Source organism: Mustela lutreola, chromosome 5 (assembly GCF_030435805.1).
Source record: "Mustela lutreola isolate mMusLut2 chromosome 5, mMusLut2.pri, whole genome shotgun sequence".
NCBI classification, from domain to species: domain Eukaryota; kingdom Metazoa; phylum Chordata; class Mammalia; order Carnivora; family Mustelidae; genus Mustela; species Mustela lutreola.
The window spans coordinates 135,719,387-135,734,674 of NC_081294.1; the positions used below are offsets into that span (position 1 = coordinate 135,719,387).

The 15,288-nt window shown below is 37.0% G+C and overlaps 1 protein-coding gene across 3 annotated transcripts in view; it reads left to right on the top strand.

Annotated features, from left to right (window-relative positions):
* DCP2 (decapping mRNA 2) overlaps nt 1-15,288 on the top strand; it is a 54,112-nt gene that overhangs the window by 15,104 nt on the left and 23,720 nt on the right. For all 3 annotated transcript variants that reach the window (XR_009354086.1, XM_059175676.1, XM_059175677.1), the window contains exons 2-4: nt 2,163-2,314; nt 5,425-5,552; nt 5,921-6,019. Coding sequence is in view for 2 of the 3 variants with exons in the window: in XM_059175676.1 (XP_059031659.1) it covers nt 2,163-2,314; nt 5,425-5,552; nt 5,921-6,019 (379 nt within the window). In the remaining variant the exon portion in view is untranslated. The remainder of the gene's footprint in view (nt 1-2,162; nt 2,315-5,424; nt 5,553-5,920; nt 6,020-15,288) is intronic.

Below are 15,288 nucleotides of genomic sequence, written 5' to 3' on the forward strand. Positions count from 1 at the left end.
TGGGCTTGAGCCTTGTTCATAAACAATTTCCCAGGACCATTTTCCTGAGCTGCTTCTCTTTTGCTCTCTCCTTGCTACATATTGGCTCTTTGGGTCTGTCCTTTTGGGTTCTGTAGCCAGAGAGCCACTCTGGTGTTCACACTTCATGTGTTTCTGCTTATATCTGAGACTGAGCATCTGGATGTTAGAAGAATAAAAGCTGTGGAGATTGGCCCTACTCTCTTGGAACCACACAGTTCTTAGGATTCAAGAGGAAGTTTCCTGTTCCTTAGAGTTTTAGCCTCTGTGGGTCTCTGTTAAAGCCACTCTTGGAGCCACCTCTAACCACGATGGCATTGCTTGGGGGCTGGGGCATGGGAGAAAGGAGAAAAGAAAGGAAGAATTTTCCTATCTTCAAGTGTTAGGAGATCTACTTAGACTCCTCTCTCCATCCCTGAGGCAGAATTAGAAGGCTTCTAGGGCTGTCTCTGTTCGTGCTGGTGCTCACCTCCAAACCCCAGTCCACCCAGGCGATACTGGAAGGTGGAAAAATGGTAAATTCACTTGGAATACTGTCTTCCCCAGCCTTCCTACTACTATTTACTTTTTGTAGTCCTCCAATAGCTGCTCTGTGCATTTTGTTAAGGTTTTAATAGCTGCATTTTATTGGAGGGACAGAGTGGATTGTGTGTGTTTCATCTAACCAGAATAGGAACCTATGTAAGCATTTAAACATTATATTATAACTATCACTTTCAAAGTATTGTTAAACAATTTACTAGACTATGGGAATAAAAATATACAAGAATAGAGTACATTATCTCAGGGAACTAATTCGGAGGAGTTTGTGGACAATAATAGTAAAAGCGATATAATTGTAAAGGAGTGGGAGTCTGAGGGTATGTAAATTTGTTCAGAGGAGCCTGGTGTGTCTACATAAGAGAGTAGTGTTAGTAAGTCATGAAGGACAAATCAGGAGTTTGCTAGATGTACAAGGAAAAGGAAGTAAATATAGTATGTGGGTGATAGTTTAGGACATTTCCAAGAATTTGGTATCGCTGGGTATAAAGAACTTACAGAGTAAGAGGTTATGCAGGTGAGCAAGGACTGGCTCTCAAATGCCATGTAGAAGAGTTTTGATTTTTGTATTAGCTAATGCTATTAGAGTTGCATGTTACACATTTTCTTCTTAGTATATATGCTCTTTAAGTTCCCTTTTCCTCAAAGTTTTTCTGTATTGAAATGTAGATTATTTTACCTACATTTGTCTTAACATTTACATATTCATTCCTCTGTGGAATGTTACATTATTTTTATAATTTAAAAACATGGTTTTGAGGTCGATTTGAAACTCAGAAACCTGCCAAGAATATTTGCTAGTGAATAGTGTGAGTGATCAAGCTAGGTGATACTAAGTTTTAATTTTTTTAAATAACTCAAAAACCAATGGATTTTTTTTTTTTTTAAATGTAGTTCAGTCTTCTCTCCCGAGGTCATTACCAAACAAGGCGATGTAGTGGAAGAAGCAGTTGGTGATTGCTTAATGAGTGCTGTAAATCCCTAAGTTCACTTAGTTTTTTAAATTCTGACTTGTTGGCACTAAGAGGGCTTCATTATCTTCATCACATACAAATAATAAAGTGTATTTTACATATGTATGTAGTATATATACTATATATATAGAATATTTCCAGCTCCCTTCAAATGTACTTGGAAAAGACAATTTGGGATTTTAAAAAGTGAGTATACTTTATTTTAAACTCAGATTCTGCAGATGAGGTTATCTGTTCTATTAATGAACAGAGTTGATTTCTTTAATGTCTCTTTATAATACTTTAAATGTGGAGATTAAGCACCTAACATCTTTCCTGTTTGAATGAATGAAAATATTTGTGTATATTCTTAGGAGGTCTCTTAAAAAAATTCTATTATGAGTGAGATACCTGTGATAAACTTTTTTTTTCCAGACTCCTCTACCTTGTGCAGCATTGGTGCCATAGTGGTGAGCATAGCTACCTTCCAGACTCCTCTTACTATAATAATTTCCCCCAAATTTTGCTTCCTTGATCAGCATTGTTCTTGGTCCCTTTTTTATATTGGTGGGTCAGGGGTGAAGCAGTTAAGTAGGTTAAAATCATTACAGTCTGTAAATGTAATTTTAATATGTTTTTTGTTTTTGACAGCCGATTTATTTTGCATATTCCCAGCGAGGAAAGAGACAATGCTATCCGAGTGTGTTTTCAAATTGAGCTTGCCCATTGGTTTTACTTGGATTTCTACATGCAGAACACACCAGGATTACCTCAGTGTGGGATAAGAGACTTTGCTAAAGCTGATATCCTTTTATTATTATGACTGTCTTTCACTGTTGCTAAGAAAACATTTCAGCACAGATTTCTTTTGATCGCCTTTGAGATTTATGAGTTATTAGGTGAACATCCTTGATTTCTAAAAACTGTCAAATATGAATAGTAGGCAGAATTTAATACTGTTTTTATTTTTATGTAGAGGACCCCTTGAAATGTGTACTGATGATTAGACTTAAATTTGATTTTTCTCTTTCAGAAATAACTAGCCTATTTCTAGAACTGACCTGTTATTTTTAGTTTATTCTTGCTGTTCCATTTAATCAGATGATCTTTAATTCACTACCTTTCTGGGACAGAAATTCTTAAATAATTATTGAATACTTAATGTGTTAAAAGCAGTGTTTTTAGTTTTGTGGCAAGTGCAAAGAAGTCTTTGCTTTTGAAGTTTCTTACAAATAAGATAGAAACCTATCAATTTCTCAGTTATCAAAGATACACTTGGAAATTTAAGATTATTATTGTAACTATTTTTAAATATTTATTAATTAATGTATTTGAAAGGGAGGAGAAGAAAATCTTAAGCAGACTCCCCCGCTGAGCCTGATGCAGGGCTTGCCTCTGGTTGGATCCCATGACCCAAGCTGGAACCGAGAGTTAGATGCTCGACTGACTGAGCCACCCAGGTGTCTCACAAACTAAAGATTATAAGAGAAGCTATGTTACAAGGCAAAAAAAAAAAAAAAATTAAAAAAAAATTGATGAATTACTTATGGTTCTAATAGGAAATGTTTTTAGAATTCAGAGATTTTTTGTTGGGGGGCAAAGCTGTGTTTATAAGGGAATATAGGATTTTATAAAGAGAGGAGTGGGGAGTATGTTCCATGTAAAGAAAAGGATTGAGCAAAATTAGAGAGTTGGAAAATACAAGGGATATCTCGGGAAGTAAATTAGTTTGTATTGAGGAGACAGTTCTTATGGGGACACATTAGGAAGAGATGGCAGGTATATAGGGATTATTTGTGGGTTCTTAAACCTTGAGCCAAACTGATTTTTATTCTGTAAGTCATTGTTTTTAACTATAAATCATGTATTCAAATGGAATTACATTCACAAATTCACTAAACTGTGCTAGAATTGGAATAAGAATGAAAATAACCCTTGTACTCAGCTCCCTATAATTTTCCCTGAGCTCCATGAAATAAAGACACCCCCCCGACCCCAACTAGGTCACTGTAGAATATGGACATAACACTGATTGTTCTAAATATGTAGCCATAAAACATTTTTGAGCAAGGTTAAGGAATATTATGCAAATCATTTGAAAATGGTATTCAAGAAGACTTACTTGGCGGGATAGGTTAAACCAGAGGTCAAATTACTTGACATTGTAGCAATAAGGTCCTAAGCCATAGTAGAGGGACTAAACACTGAAGAGACATTTCAGTGGCAGAAATGATCAAGCTGATTAACTATGAAGCTGTAAAAGAGGAGGGTGCTGTGGTGGCTCAGTTGGTTAAGCGACTGCCTTCAGCTCAGGTCATGATCCTGGAGTCCCGGGATCTAGTCCTGCATTGGGCTCCCTCCTCCGCCAGGAATCTGCTTCTCTCTCTGATCCTCTCTCCTCTCATGCTCTTTCTCTCTCTCTCTCTCAAGTAAATAAATAAAATCTTAAAAAAGTAAAAGAGGAGTCAGAGGAGGACATAAGTTTTATTGAACATTATCTTTGTTAAAGCCTTGTTCATAGATTTCCGTGGAGAAATCATGAAGGATTTGGCTTTTAAGAAGCTATAATCTAGGTATAGAACTGTAAGGAGTTATTTCTGTTCCTGGTGTATTTTTATGTTTTCCTCTGGTAAAGCTTTTAATGGAAGAAATAAACATTTAATTAAAATTTATATATAGATTCTAAAAAGCCTGTGATAACTTTAAAACTCATAAGGGGTTTTTGTAAACATTTAAAGCCATACTGTTAGTGGGAAGTACCTTTCCAGAATGTTAGCAAGCCTGTCTAGAATTGTAGGGCTTCATGGAATGGTTGATGTTGTATCCATACTTTATTCTTTTTTCTCCCTTTCCCCAACTGAAGGCATTGTATTGAGATTGTATTAATTATATTGAGGTTAACCTAGTGCCTGTCTAATTACAATGTTGTCATAGATGGTTGATTTTTGGGGGGCTCTTTGATGGCCTCTGTAATTTTCACTTCAAGTATAAAACCAAAATAAAAATTTAAATATAAAGCTTATAGAACTTAAAATATGTTTTCATAAAATGAATTAATGTGATTTTTTAAAACCAACTAGCTGCCAATCACAACATGAATATAATGCTTCTTTGAGGGTATTTTGATACACCTGTACTACCCGTTTTTGCACATCTTTTTTTTCTACGTCTGTTAAGAAATTTTTTTTTTTTGTGCTGGGATATTGTTTGATCCTAATGCATCTTTCATGTATTAACTTTCTTCCGTTTTTGGTAGCCCACAGCAGTTAGAGTAGTACTAGTATCAGTATGGTCTCTGAAATCAAGTTGTAGTACTTGATATATGTCATCATCCAAATGATTGAAAATATGCTCATTGTACATGTTTTTAGGTTAACATCAAAATAAAAACACAGAATATATAGAATATGTGTTTTCATAGAGGACTTGAGGAACCTTAAGCATATGTCCTTGGTTTGAGAAACACTCAAAAATTAAAATTTTTCCCACCTTTTTCATAATTAACAGTGTTGTAGTGATGAGACATTTGATGACATGGAGAATTGGAAGGCTGAGCATATACTTTACAGGTTTAGGCTTTATTCACTTTAAAAAAGTAAGTTTTTACACTGTCCAGTATGGGGGGGACCATGCCCAATTTCTTTTGAAAGAGGCTATTCTTCCTTAATACCCAGAGTTAGTATTTCTTTGATTGTTGTTTTTTTGTTGTTGTTGTCTTTATTTTTGTTTTTTTAAGATTTTATTTATACTTGTTCAGGAGGAAACAAATGTGGAAAAAATAAATAAGGGGAAACCTAGGTGAAGATTTGAGTAATTTCATATAAAATTCATAGTTGAGTTAAATAGGTTTCTATCTGTATATAAATACTCAAGCTATATTTAGAGAGAGGAGCTTCCTTAACACTATGTATACTCTTCAGTCATTGTCCATTTTTGCTGCCTCAAGGTGAAGATGTGGAAAAAGTTTTGGATGAGTGGAAAGAATATAAAATGGGAGTACCAACCTATGGTGCAATTATTCTTGATGAGACACTTGAAAATGTGAGTGTAATAAAAGATTTTTAGTGCAGTGATCAGCTGTTTTAATCTTATTAGTAAAATATGTGTTATTTTGTTCTAAACAGGTTTTAAAATAGACTTTAGTGCTAAAAGGCCAAATTTTGCATATTTTGTCTGCATTCTGGGTCTTACGATTTTTTACTTGTAGTATGACTTACTGCAAAAAAAAGTCATTTAATTGTTGGAGAAATACTTTAAAATGGTCAGAATGCCTGCCTTCACACTAGTAGTGGTATAGTCAGACTCTTAGAAGATATTAAAATCAAGTATTGTATAAAATTATTGGTTATGACAGTTACTTGAAGTAAGGAGAAAGCAAGTTTTATATTTACCTCTGCTTGTTTTTATAGGTACTACTGGTTCAGGGGTATCTAGCAAAATCAGGCTGGGGATTTCCAAAAGGAAAAGTAAATAAAGAAGAAGCTCCTCATGATTGTGCTGCTAGAGAGGTGAGTTCCTGCAGTTTGAAACCTAGTAATATTTGGTGATTATGCTTTGAGTGTGCTTTTTAGCCATGGAGATTTATTATTTGGACCATCAAATCCTCTTTCTAGAACTTGACTGCATGAAGTAACTTATCTTTTATAACGATGCTTTTGCCCATATCTTTTCTATTATTCTTCCCTTAATTTGTTTCCATTTTCTTTTTCTTTCCTTTTTTTTTTTTTTTTTAAGGTTGTCTTTTTCTTTCTTTATTTGACAGAGAGAAAGAGGCAGACAGAGAGGGGAAGCAGGCTCCCCACTGAGCAGAGAGCCCAATGCGGGGCTTAATCCCAAAACCCTGAGATCATGATCTGAGCTGAAGGCAGAGGCTTAACCCACTGAGCCACCCAGGAGCCCCTCCATTTTCTTTTTTGCCCATTTTTTTTTTTTTTTTTTTTTTTTTTTTTTTTTTTTTTTTTTTAAAGATTTTATTTATTTATTTGACAGAGAGAGATTACAAGTAGGCAGAGAGGCAGGCAGAGAGAGAGAGGGAAGCAGACTTCCTGCTGAGCAGAGAGCCCGATGCGGGACTCGATCCCAGGACCCCGAGATCACGACCTGAGCCGAAGGCAGCGGCTTAACCCACTGAGCCACCCAGGCGCCCTTTTTTGCCCATTTTTAATTGTTATCTCTAACTCCTTTCTATTTTGATGATATATTCTCTACCCTTTTTTAAGAGTTGGATTTGTAATTGGTAAAACATTTTGGCAATTACAGTCCTTGTTTTACGTTTATAATCTTGGCTTCCAGACACAATTTGGGCTTTTCTAAGAAATTTACGTTTGTTGCTCAGAACCCTCTCTAGCTTCCTGTTGTCTATAAGATGAAATTTAATTCTTTTAAATATTGAAACTCCCTCCCTTATCCCCAACACAAAATTTAGCTATTCCTAAATTTGTCTTTGTTCTCGGTCAGAAGAATTTATTCTCTGTCTCTGAATTTGACTGCTTTGTTTCAGTTTTAAACTTCGCTTATATTATTTCCCTAACTGGAAGTTTCTCTATTCTTCCTGCCTATTCAAATCCTATCTAGACCCAGCTCAAATGATCTTTTTTGCCTGAAGGATTGCCACGAAGTAGCTCTGTATCCAGTATCTGAGTTTATTTATCAATGGGATTTAGAGTGAATAAATTTTTTTTAATTGAGGTATAGTTGACACACAGTGTTATATTAGTTTCAGGTGTACAACATAGCGATTCAAGTCTAAACATGCTCACAAGTGTAGCTGTCATTTGTCACCATACACTGTTATTAAAATACCATTGGCCATATTCCCTATACTCTACCTTTCATCCCTATGTCTTACTCAGTCCATAATTGTAAGTCTGTACTACCCACCCCTCTTCATCCATTTTGCCCATCCCTCAATCCTGTCCCCTGTGGAAACCATCAGTTCTCTATTTATGGGCCTGTTTCTGCTGTTTGTTTTTTAGATTCCACATATAAATGAAATCATATGGTAATGTCTTTCTCTGTTTGACTTATTTCACCTAACATAATACCCTTTAGATCTATTCATGTTGTTGCAAATGCAAGATCTTTTTTTTTTATGGCTGGGTAATACTCCTGTGTGTATGTGTGTGTACACACACCGTATCTTTATTCAGTCATCTGTCAAGTCGATGCTGGGGTTGCTTCCATGTTTTAGCTGTTACGAATTATGCTGTAATAAACATAAGGGTGCATATACTTTTTCAAATTAGTGTTTTTGTATTCTTTGGATATATATCTAGTAGTGGAATTACTGGATCATGTGGTTATTTTTATTTTTAATTTTTTGAGGAACCTGATACAGTTATGCACAGTGGTGGCACCAGTTTGCATTCTCACATCTTCAACAGCACTTGTTATTTCTTGTCTTTCTGATTCTAGTCATTTTGTAGAGTGGAAAATTTCTAAAGTTTATTGTTAATTAAAATGCCATGTATTTAAAAAATTAATTCATGAGCACTACCCTATAATAGTCTCGGAACTTTTATAAGTTATTGTCTAGACATTTGCTTGGTGTTAATTATGTAATTATGTATTACTTGTGATATGCTGTGGACTGTATTCTTTTTTTTTTTTTAATTATTTATTTGACAGATAGAGATCACAAGTAGGAAGAGAGGCAGGCAGAGAGAGAGGGGGACGCAGGCTTCCTGCTAGGCAGAGATCCTGATGTGGGGCTCGATCCCAGGACTCTGGGATCATGACGTAAGCTGAAAGCAGAGGCTTAACCCACTGAGCCGCCCAGACACCGTGTAGACTGTATTCTTATTTATCAGTTCCTTGGTCACTTAACTGCACTACATCTTATCCTTGAAATTTGAGACCCTGAGCTATAAAGAAGCATGATATAATGGAAAGAAAACTAGCCTAGGAGTTGAAAGATTTTTTTTCCTGTTAATAGTTCTCATATATGTTAGTAGCCTAGAGACTTAGGGTGAGCTACTTAATTTCTCTGTGAGATACACATTTATTAAGAAGAGTTATGTAAGGACTTAATAACTTGAGGTGAACCTTAGGTGTTAGTGATTAACTTTGAAATATTTTTGAAGGGGCGCCTGTGTGGCTCAGTGGGTTAAGCCGCTGCTTAAAAAAAAAAAGAAAAGAAATATTTTTGAGATGGCAGTATAGATTTTGTGGCAAATCTCATTTTGATCTGTTGCCTTACTATTTTTTTTAATTCAGTGTTTTGCTGCAGCAATGTTCACCACCTAGTTTAAGTTTGGATGTAATTATTAGTGAGCAATAATAATTAAAATTCTTATAAACTACTAGAAGTTATTTAACACAGAAAAACCATTAATGGTTTGCATTTTAAATTTAATATAGAACAGCTAATTGAAGTAAGTTTTTTTTTTTAAGATTTTATTTATTTATTTGACAGAGAGAGAGATCACAAGTAGGCAGAGAGAGAGGCAGAGAGAGAGGAAGGGAAGCAGGCTCCCTGCCTAGCAGAGAGCCCGATGTAGGGCTCAATCCCATCACCCTGGGATCATTACCTAAGCCTAAGGCAGAGGCTTTAACCCACTGAGCCACCCAGGTGCCCCCGAAGTAAGTGTTTTCAACAGCTTATAGACAAAGTCATTGTATCCAGGTAAGTGAAGGTTTATACACACCTCCTAACATATAAAGCTGTTTAGGTAGCAGGAGAGAAATTGACATATACTCTAAGAGCTTTCCTTTTACTTTTTGTAGGTGGTAGGAGATGAAATGGAGCAGTTGTAAAGTCTCCCTTTTATGTCCTCAAACTCTGATTCTCTTGCTCAAAAGGAAGGACAAGTAGAAATCATAGCATCCTACTTAGAGGAATTGATGTGTAGTTCTGTATGTAGAGTTAGGTTAATCCTATAGCAGTAGATAATTGTCTAGGTCCAGAAAAGACACTGCATTAACTAGAAAACAGTCTAAATTTGGACTAAATTTGGTGAGATCTGTATTTTTAATTGGATCTTTTTGAGGGAACTTGGAGGAAATCAAGTATTTAAACTTGCAAAACTGAAGAGAACTACCCCCCCCCCATGTCTAAGGAATTATCTACATCTATCACTAGAACCTTTCTTCTGACCAGTTTTATACACTATATTATAAAGAGTCAGGATGATGCAGAAATAAAGTATTGGGGGAGGGAATGGGGGTTGCAGAGGCAGTTAGCCTGTGAGCTGAGGCACCTAGTTTTCAGTTTAGTTTATCTGCTCTGGGATACTAAGGTAAAAGATTCTCCAATTCATGTGGTGCTAATTTCAGTAATGATTATAGATCACTACAGTTTCTAAGAAAGTAAATGAAATATTTTAGGGGCATGGGGAGTGGGAGAATGGAATGTTGATGATAGGATGCTATAGAGAGTCTTGTGGGGAGGAATACAACCATTATGGGAGAGTTCAGTCATATACCAAGGTCTCAGAGTGAACAGCAGAATAGGGATGCAAAACACTGGTGGTTGGTACTGGAGTCCATGTTCCTGACTACTACAATATAGGCAGTCAAGGAATATTTGTAAATGAGTATTTCTTAACACATAGATGAAAACGGAAGGAATTTGATTTTTTTAAGTATAAATATTTTCTAATATTTACCTTTCTGATTCAAATCACTTTTGGTTTTCTGTTTTAGAGTTTTTGTCTTGCTCTGAGGAAAGTGCAAATATTCTTAGGAACTGTAGTCTCAATTTCAGGGAAAGATTTTTTCCCTTTTGATAATAACAATAATTCTTCTAACCTTTCTTATCTAAGAAACATCCTCTTTTAGCTGATAAAGGAACTTGTCAGAAAAAAACCTTTTCTTTAATAAATTTTGGGATTAGAATTTGACTTTTATATCTGATTTTTTTTTTTAAGATTTTATTTATTTATCTGGCAGACAGAGATCCCAAGTAGGCAGAGAGGCAGGCAGAGAGAGAGAGAGAGGAGGAAGCAGGCTTCCTGCTGAGCAGAGAGCCTGACGTGGGGCTGGATCCCAGGACCCCAGGACTACAACCTGAGCCGAAGGCAGAGGCTTTAACCCACTGAGCCACCCAGGTGCCCCTACATCTGATTTTTTAAATGGTTGCCTCTGTTATATAAAGAGACAAAAATTTTAAGATTAAGGTTGCACATTGTATCATGGCCTGAGTGGCTTAAACAACAGAGATTTATCTCTTCCAGTTCTAGAGGCTCCCAAGATAAAGTTGCCTGCTCATAAGGTTCAGGTGAGGGCTCTCATCCCAGCTTGCACGTGGCTGCTTTCTCACTGTGCTTACGTGGTCTTTCTTGGGTTCCTTTGTGAGTGCAGTGTGCCATGTCTCTTCCTCCTCCTCTTCTTCTTCTTCTTCTTTTTTTTTTTAAGGGTTTTACTTATTTTTTTGACAGATCACAAGTAGGCAGAGAGGCAGGCAGAGTGGGGAGGGGGAAGCAGGCTCCCCACTGAGCAGAGGGCCCGATGTGGGGCTTGATCCCAGGACCCTGAGACCATGACCTGAGCCAAAGGCAGAGGCTTATTTATAACCCACAGAGCCACCTGTGTTTCTTCCTCTTCTTACAAGGGCATCAGCCCTATTGGATTAGGCTCCCAACCTTATGACCTCATTTTACCTTTATCATCTCACAGGCCCTCTTCCCAAACAGAGTTGCATTGAGGGTTAGGCCTTCAACATGAATATTGGTGAGATAAAGTTTTAGTTCATAGCAGTTGCCGTTTTGAGTAATGAAAGTGTTCACTTAGTGGTCCTAGACTTGTACTGTGTGCTTCTGCCACTTGATGGTGCTGCAGTACTGTTCCGTGGTAGTAGGGGGAGGATGTACTGTCTGTAAGTTTTAGTTTAAAACCAGATTGGGATATTACCACAAACTCCTCTGAAAAATAGCAATGTTTCTTTTAATTTTCCCTTGTATTAATCTATAAGGAGGAGTTCTGTCTAATTTTTTTAAGCTTCCATTAGCTAGGCTGATGTCTTAAACGCTTTTTCTGGGACTTTTAAGTTATGCAGTTCTGTCATGAGTGCTTACCCTTTTAAGTTGCTAATAATGGCAAATTAATTTGGTTTGTTTTAGTTATGTTACTGTTCTTATTTCATTATCTATGGTTGTCCAGGGGTGTTTTGTTATAGCAGAATCTGACTCATAAGGGCTGTGTCTGTGGGCTGAACTGAAAGAAGTAGTGGCAGCTTTCTCAGGGACAAGGTGTGAATATAACTGTCAACAGAAAGCTTAGTGCCATCATTATAGTTTCCAACCCTTGACCTTTTGGTTCACCATTGTTAATTGGGTTCTGATTACTTTTATTCAGTGAAGTAGATTTAGGACAAAGATGTGAAAAATGGTTTCTCGATACTGTTCAAAGGATGCATTAGGATAACCTCAGTGTATTTTTTTTTTTTTAAGATTTTATTTATTTATTTGACAGACAGAGATCACAAGTAGGCAGAGAGGCAGGCAGAGAGAGAGAGAGGAGGAAGCAGGCTCCCTGCTGAGCAGAGAGCCTGACGTGGGGCTGGATCCCAGGACCCTGAGCTGAAGGCAGAGGCTTTAACCCACTGAGCCACCCAGGCGCCCCACCTCAGTGTATTTTTATTGTTGTTGTGAAACACCAGTTGTTGCACAAGCAAATGATACTTGGCAATTCACTTGTTTTGGGACTTATTTTTGTTGCTTGTTATTTAGCAAAACAGTACATTTTATTGTAATGAAACCTACTTTATTATGCATTTAATCCTGCGTATTGTGATTTAATCTTGATAGAATTTGTACAGAGCAACTATTGGTGGATTTATTCTACCTCTTCCTGTAAGGTTATAAAAGGACAGTAGGCGGAGGATTTCTTTATCTGTCTTTGCTGGTGCTTTTTCAGCACATTTTTAAATCTTACTTTAGGAATTTTATCTGATACCATTTGGGAAGTTAATCCTTTTCTGTGTGCTAGGAAAATTTAAGTATTAAAATACAGAAATGAATTTTATCCACAGAAGATAATATTGAAATTTTTGTCTTTGGTATCTTTATATGTAAGTGAGTTACTAAAAAGTTTTCCCAGTAAGTCTAATGAGAGTGGATTCCTAACTTTAGAGGCAAATTGATTATTAATCATTTTTAGAATTGAGAGATTATATCTGTTACTTTATTATACTTGTTATAAGTTTGGTTGTACAGGGTTTGAAGCTGCCTGTGTTTAGTGCTGATGGTTCTTTTTGTTTTGCTTCTTATTGTACCACTTCCTTCCATATGATTCCAGCTATAGCCGCCATCCCCAGATCTCTAAATGGAATGCCTTTTTCTTCTTATGTGGCTAACTCCTGTTTATCTTTCAAGTCCCAGCTCAGGTGTATCCAGCAGAATAGGATGCTTTCCATGATACCTTCTCCAGATGACCACCCCATTTCACAACTCACACCTTAACCCAGAGCTGAGTTATGTATTCTCATAGTACCTTCCTACCTCTTGGCATGTATGTCCTGATTACAGCTATTTTCTTTTTTAGGCTGAGCTCCTTGAAGAGCAGTGCTTGCTCTGTTAATTCCTGAAGCCCATGCATCCAATAGTACTTGTTAACTTACTAAGCACACAATATATATTTGAGTGCACTAAATATATTGATACAGATAATTTCAAGTAGTATAGAGAAAAATAATACAAAGAATGTATTTGCTTGCTAACATTTTGCCATACGTGGTTTTTTATATTCAGTTATATATGTGCATATGGCTTTTATTTACAAGTGGGTTTTGGGGGAGGGGGCAAAGGGAGAAGGAGAAACAGACTACCTGCTGAGCAGGAAGCCTGATGCAGGGCTTGATCTCAGGCCCCCGAAATTGTGACCTGAGCCCAAAGGCAAACGCTTAGCTGACTGAGCCACCTAGGCACCCCAGTTTTTATTTTATGTTCTTAAAAAGATTTAGAGCGAGCATGGGAGCAGGGGGAAGGAGGGGCAGAGAGAGAAAGAATCCCAGGCAGACTCCCCGCTGAGCTTCGAGCCTGAGGCAGGGCTCAGTTGCATGACCTGAGCCGAAATCAAGAGTCAGACACTTAACTGACTGAGCTACCCAGGTGCCCCTTAAGATTTATTTATGTATTTTAGGGAGAGAGAAGGTGTATGCACACTCACATGAGCACATGGTGGGGAGAGGCTGAAGGAGAGTCTAGACTCCAAGATGAATGCGAAACCCCACCCAGGGTTTGATCTCATGACTGACCGTGAGATCACAACTGGAGCCAGAACCGAGGGTCGCATGCTTAACCCACTGTACCACCCAGACATTCCTTGGTTTTTATTATTATTGCTGAATAATTTTGGAGTAAATTGCAGACATCATGCACCTTAATCCCTTAATACTAATGCAGATAAATTTTAAGAACTAGGAAGTTCCCTCATGTAATCACAGTGTAGTTATCAAATTCAGGAATTTAACTTTGGTAGGTGTTGTTATCTAATGGGTTTTTAATGTTCACATTTACCAATTGCCCCATTATGTTCCTTTTCAACAGTTTCAACCCCTTCCCCATCCAGGATTCTCTTCCAGTCTTAGGCATTGTGTTTGCATTAGATTATTACATATCTTCAGTCTCCTTTAATTTGAAAAATTCCTCAGTCTTCTTCAGTACTTTTTTTTTTTAAAGATTTTGTTTATTTGACAAAGAGACATAGCGAGAGAGCGCACAAGCAGTGGGAGTGCCAAGCAGAGGGAAAGGGAGAAGCAGTCTTCCTGCTGAGCAAGGAGCCTGATAGTGGGGCTTGATCCTTAGCAGCTGAGTCACCTAGCAGCCCCTCAATATTTATTTCATTAAGCATGTGTGTAGTTAGATACTATTTGTAACACAAAGTTAAATAGTATCCAAAGGAACTTGGATTATACTATTTACTTTCAGTGTAGTTTCTCACATATAGACCTACATGACTAGGTGTGTATTCTTATTTGTTATTATAAGTACTGTTCAGGGAAGGAAGCTAATCAGAACAATTTAATAATGTTTATATATGTGTATATATATGTGAAACCATCATTCAGATCAAGATACAGAGTATTGCCAACACCTCAGAAGATTCTTTCCTGTCCTTTCTCAGTCAATATCCAGTTTTTCCACACCTCCTAGAGGCAAAGCAGTACTTTGCCTTTTATCACCATTGATTAGTTTTGCTTGTTCTTGAGGTTCATATTAGAAGGATTTTGTGTTAGGTACTTTGTTTTATGTGTTTGTCCCCATGTAAATCTGTGAGATTGAGTTATACTGCATATATTGGTTGTTGGGTTTCTTTTTATTGCTCTTTAGTATTCCAGTGTACAGATAGTTGCAGTGCTTTATTTCTTATGTGTTGGACTGTATCCATCTTTTGGCTATTATTATTAATTTTTAAAGATTTTATTTACTTATTTGAGGGGGAGAGCAAGCACCCAAGCACAGAGGGAGAGGGAGAAGCAGACTCCCTGCTGAGCAGAGAGCCTGTTGCAGGGCTCTGCAGGACCCTGAGATTATGGCCTGAGCTGAAGGCAGACACCTAACCAACTGAGCCACCCAGGGACCCTGCTTTTGGCTATTATGAATAAAACTGTTCCAAGTATTCTTATATATCTTTGTTGAGGTAAATTCTCATTTCTCTAGGTGTGGCTTAGTCATAAAGATGGTGTAAACCTGTTGCCAGTAGTTTTCTGGGTGGTTGTACCAGTTTACCACCTATATATGAAAGTTCTAGTTATCCAGGCCAACATGAGAAATTCCAACAATTTTATCTCATGTTTATGGATTGGAAGAATTAATATTGTTAAAATGTCAATAGTGGT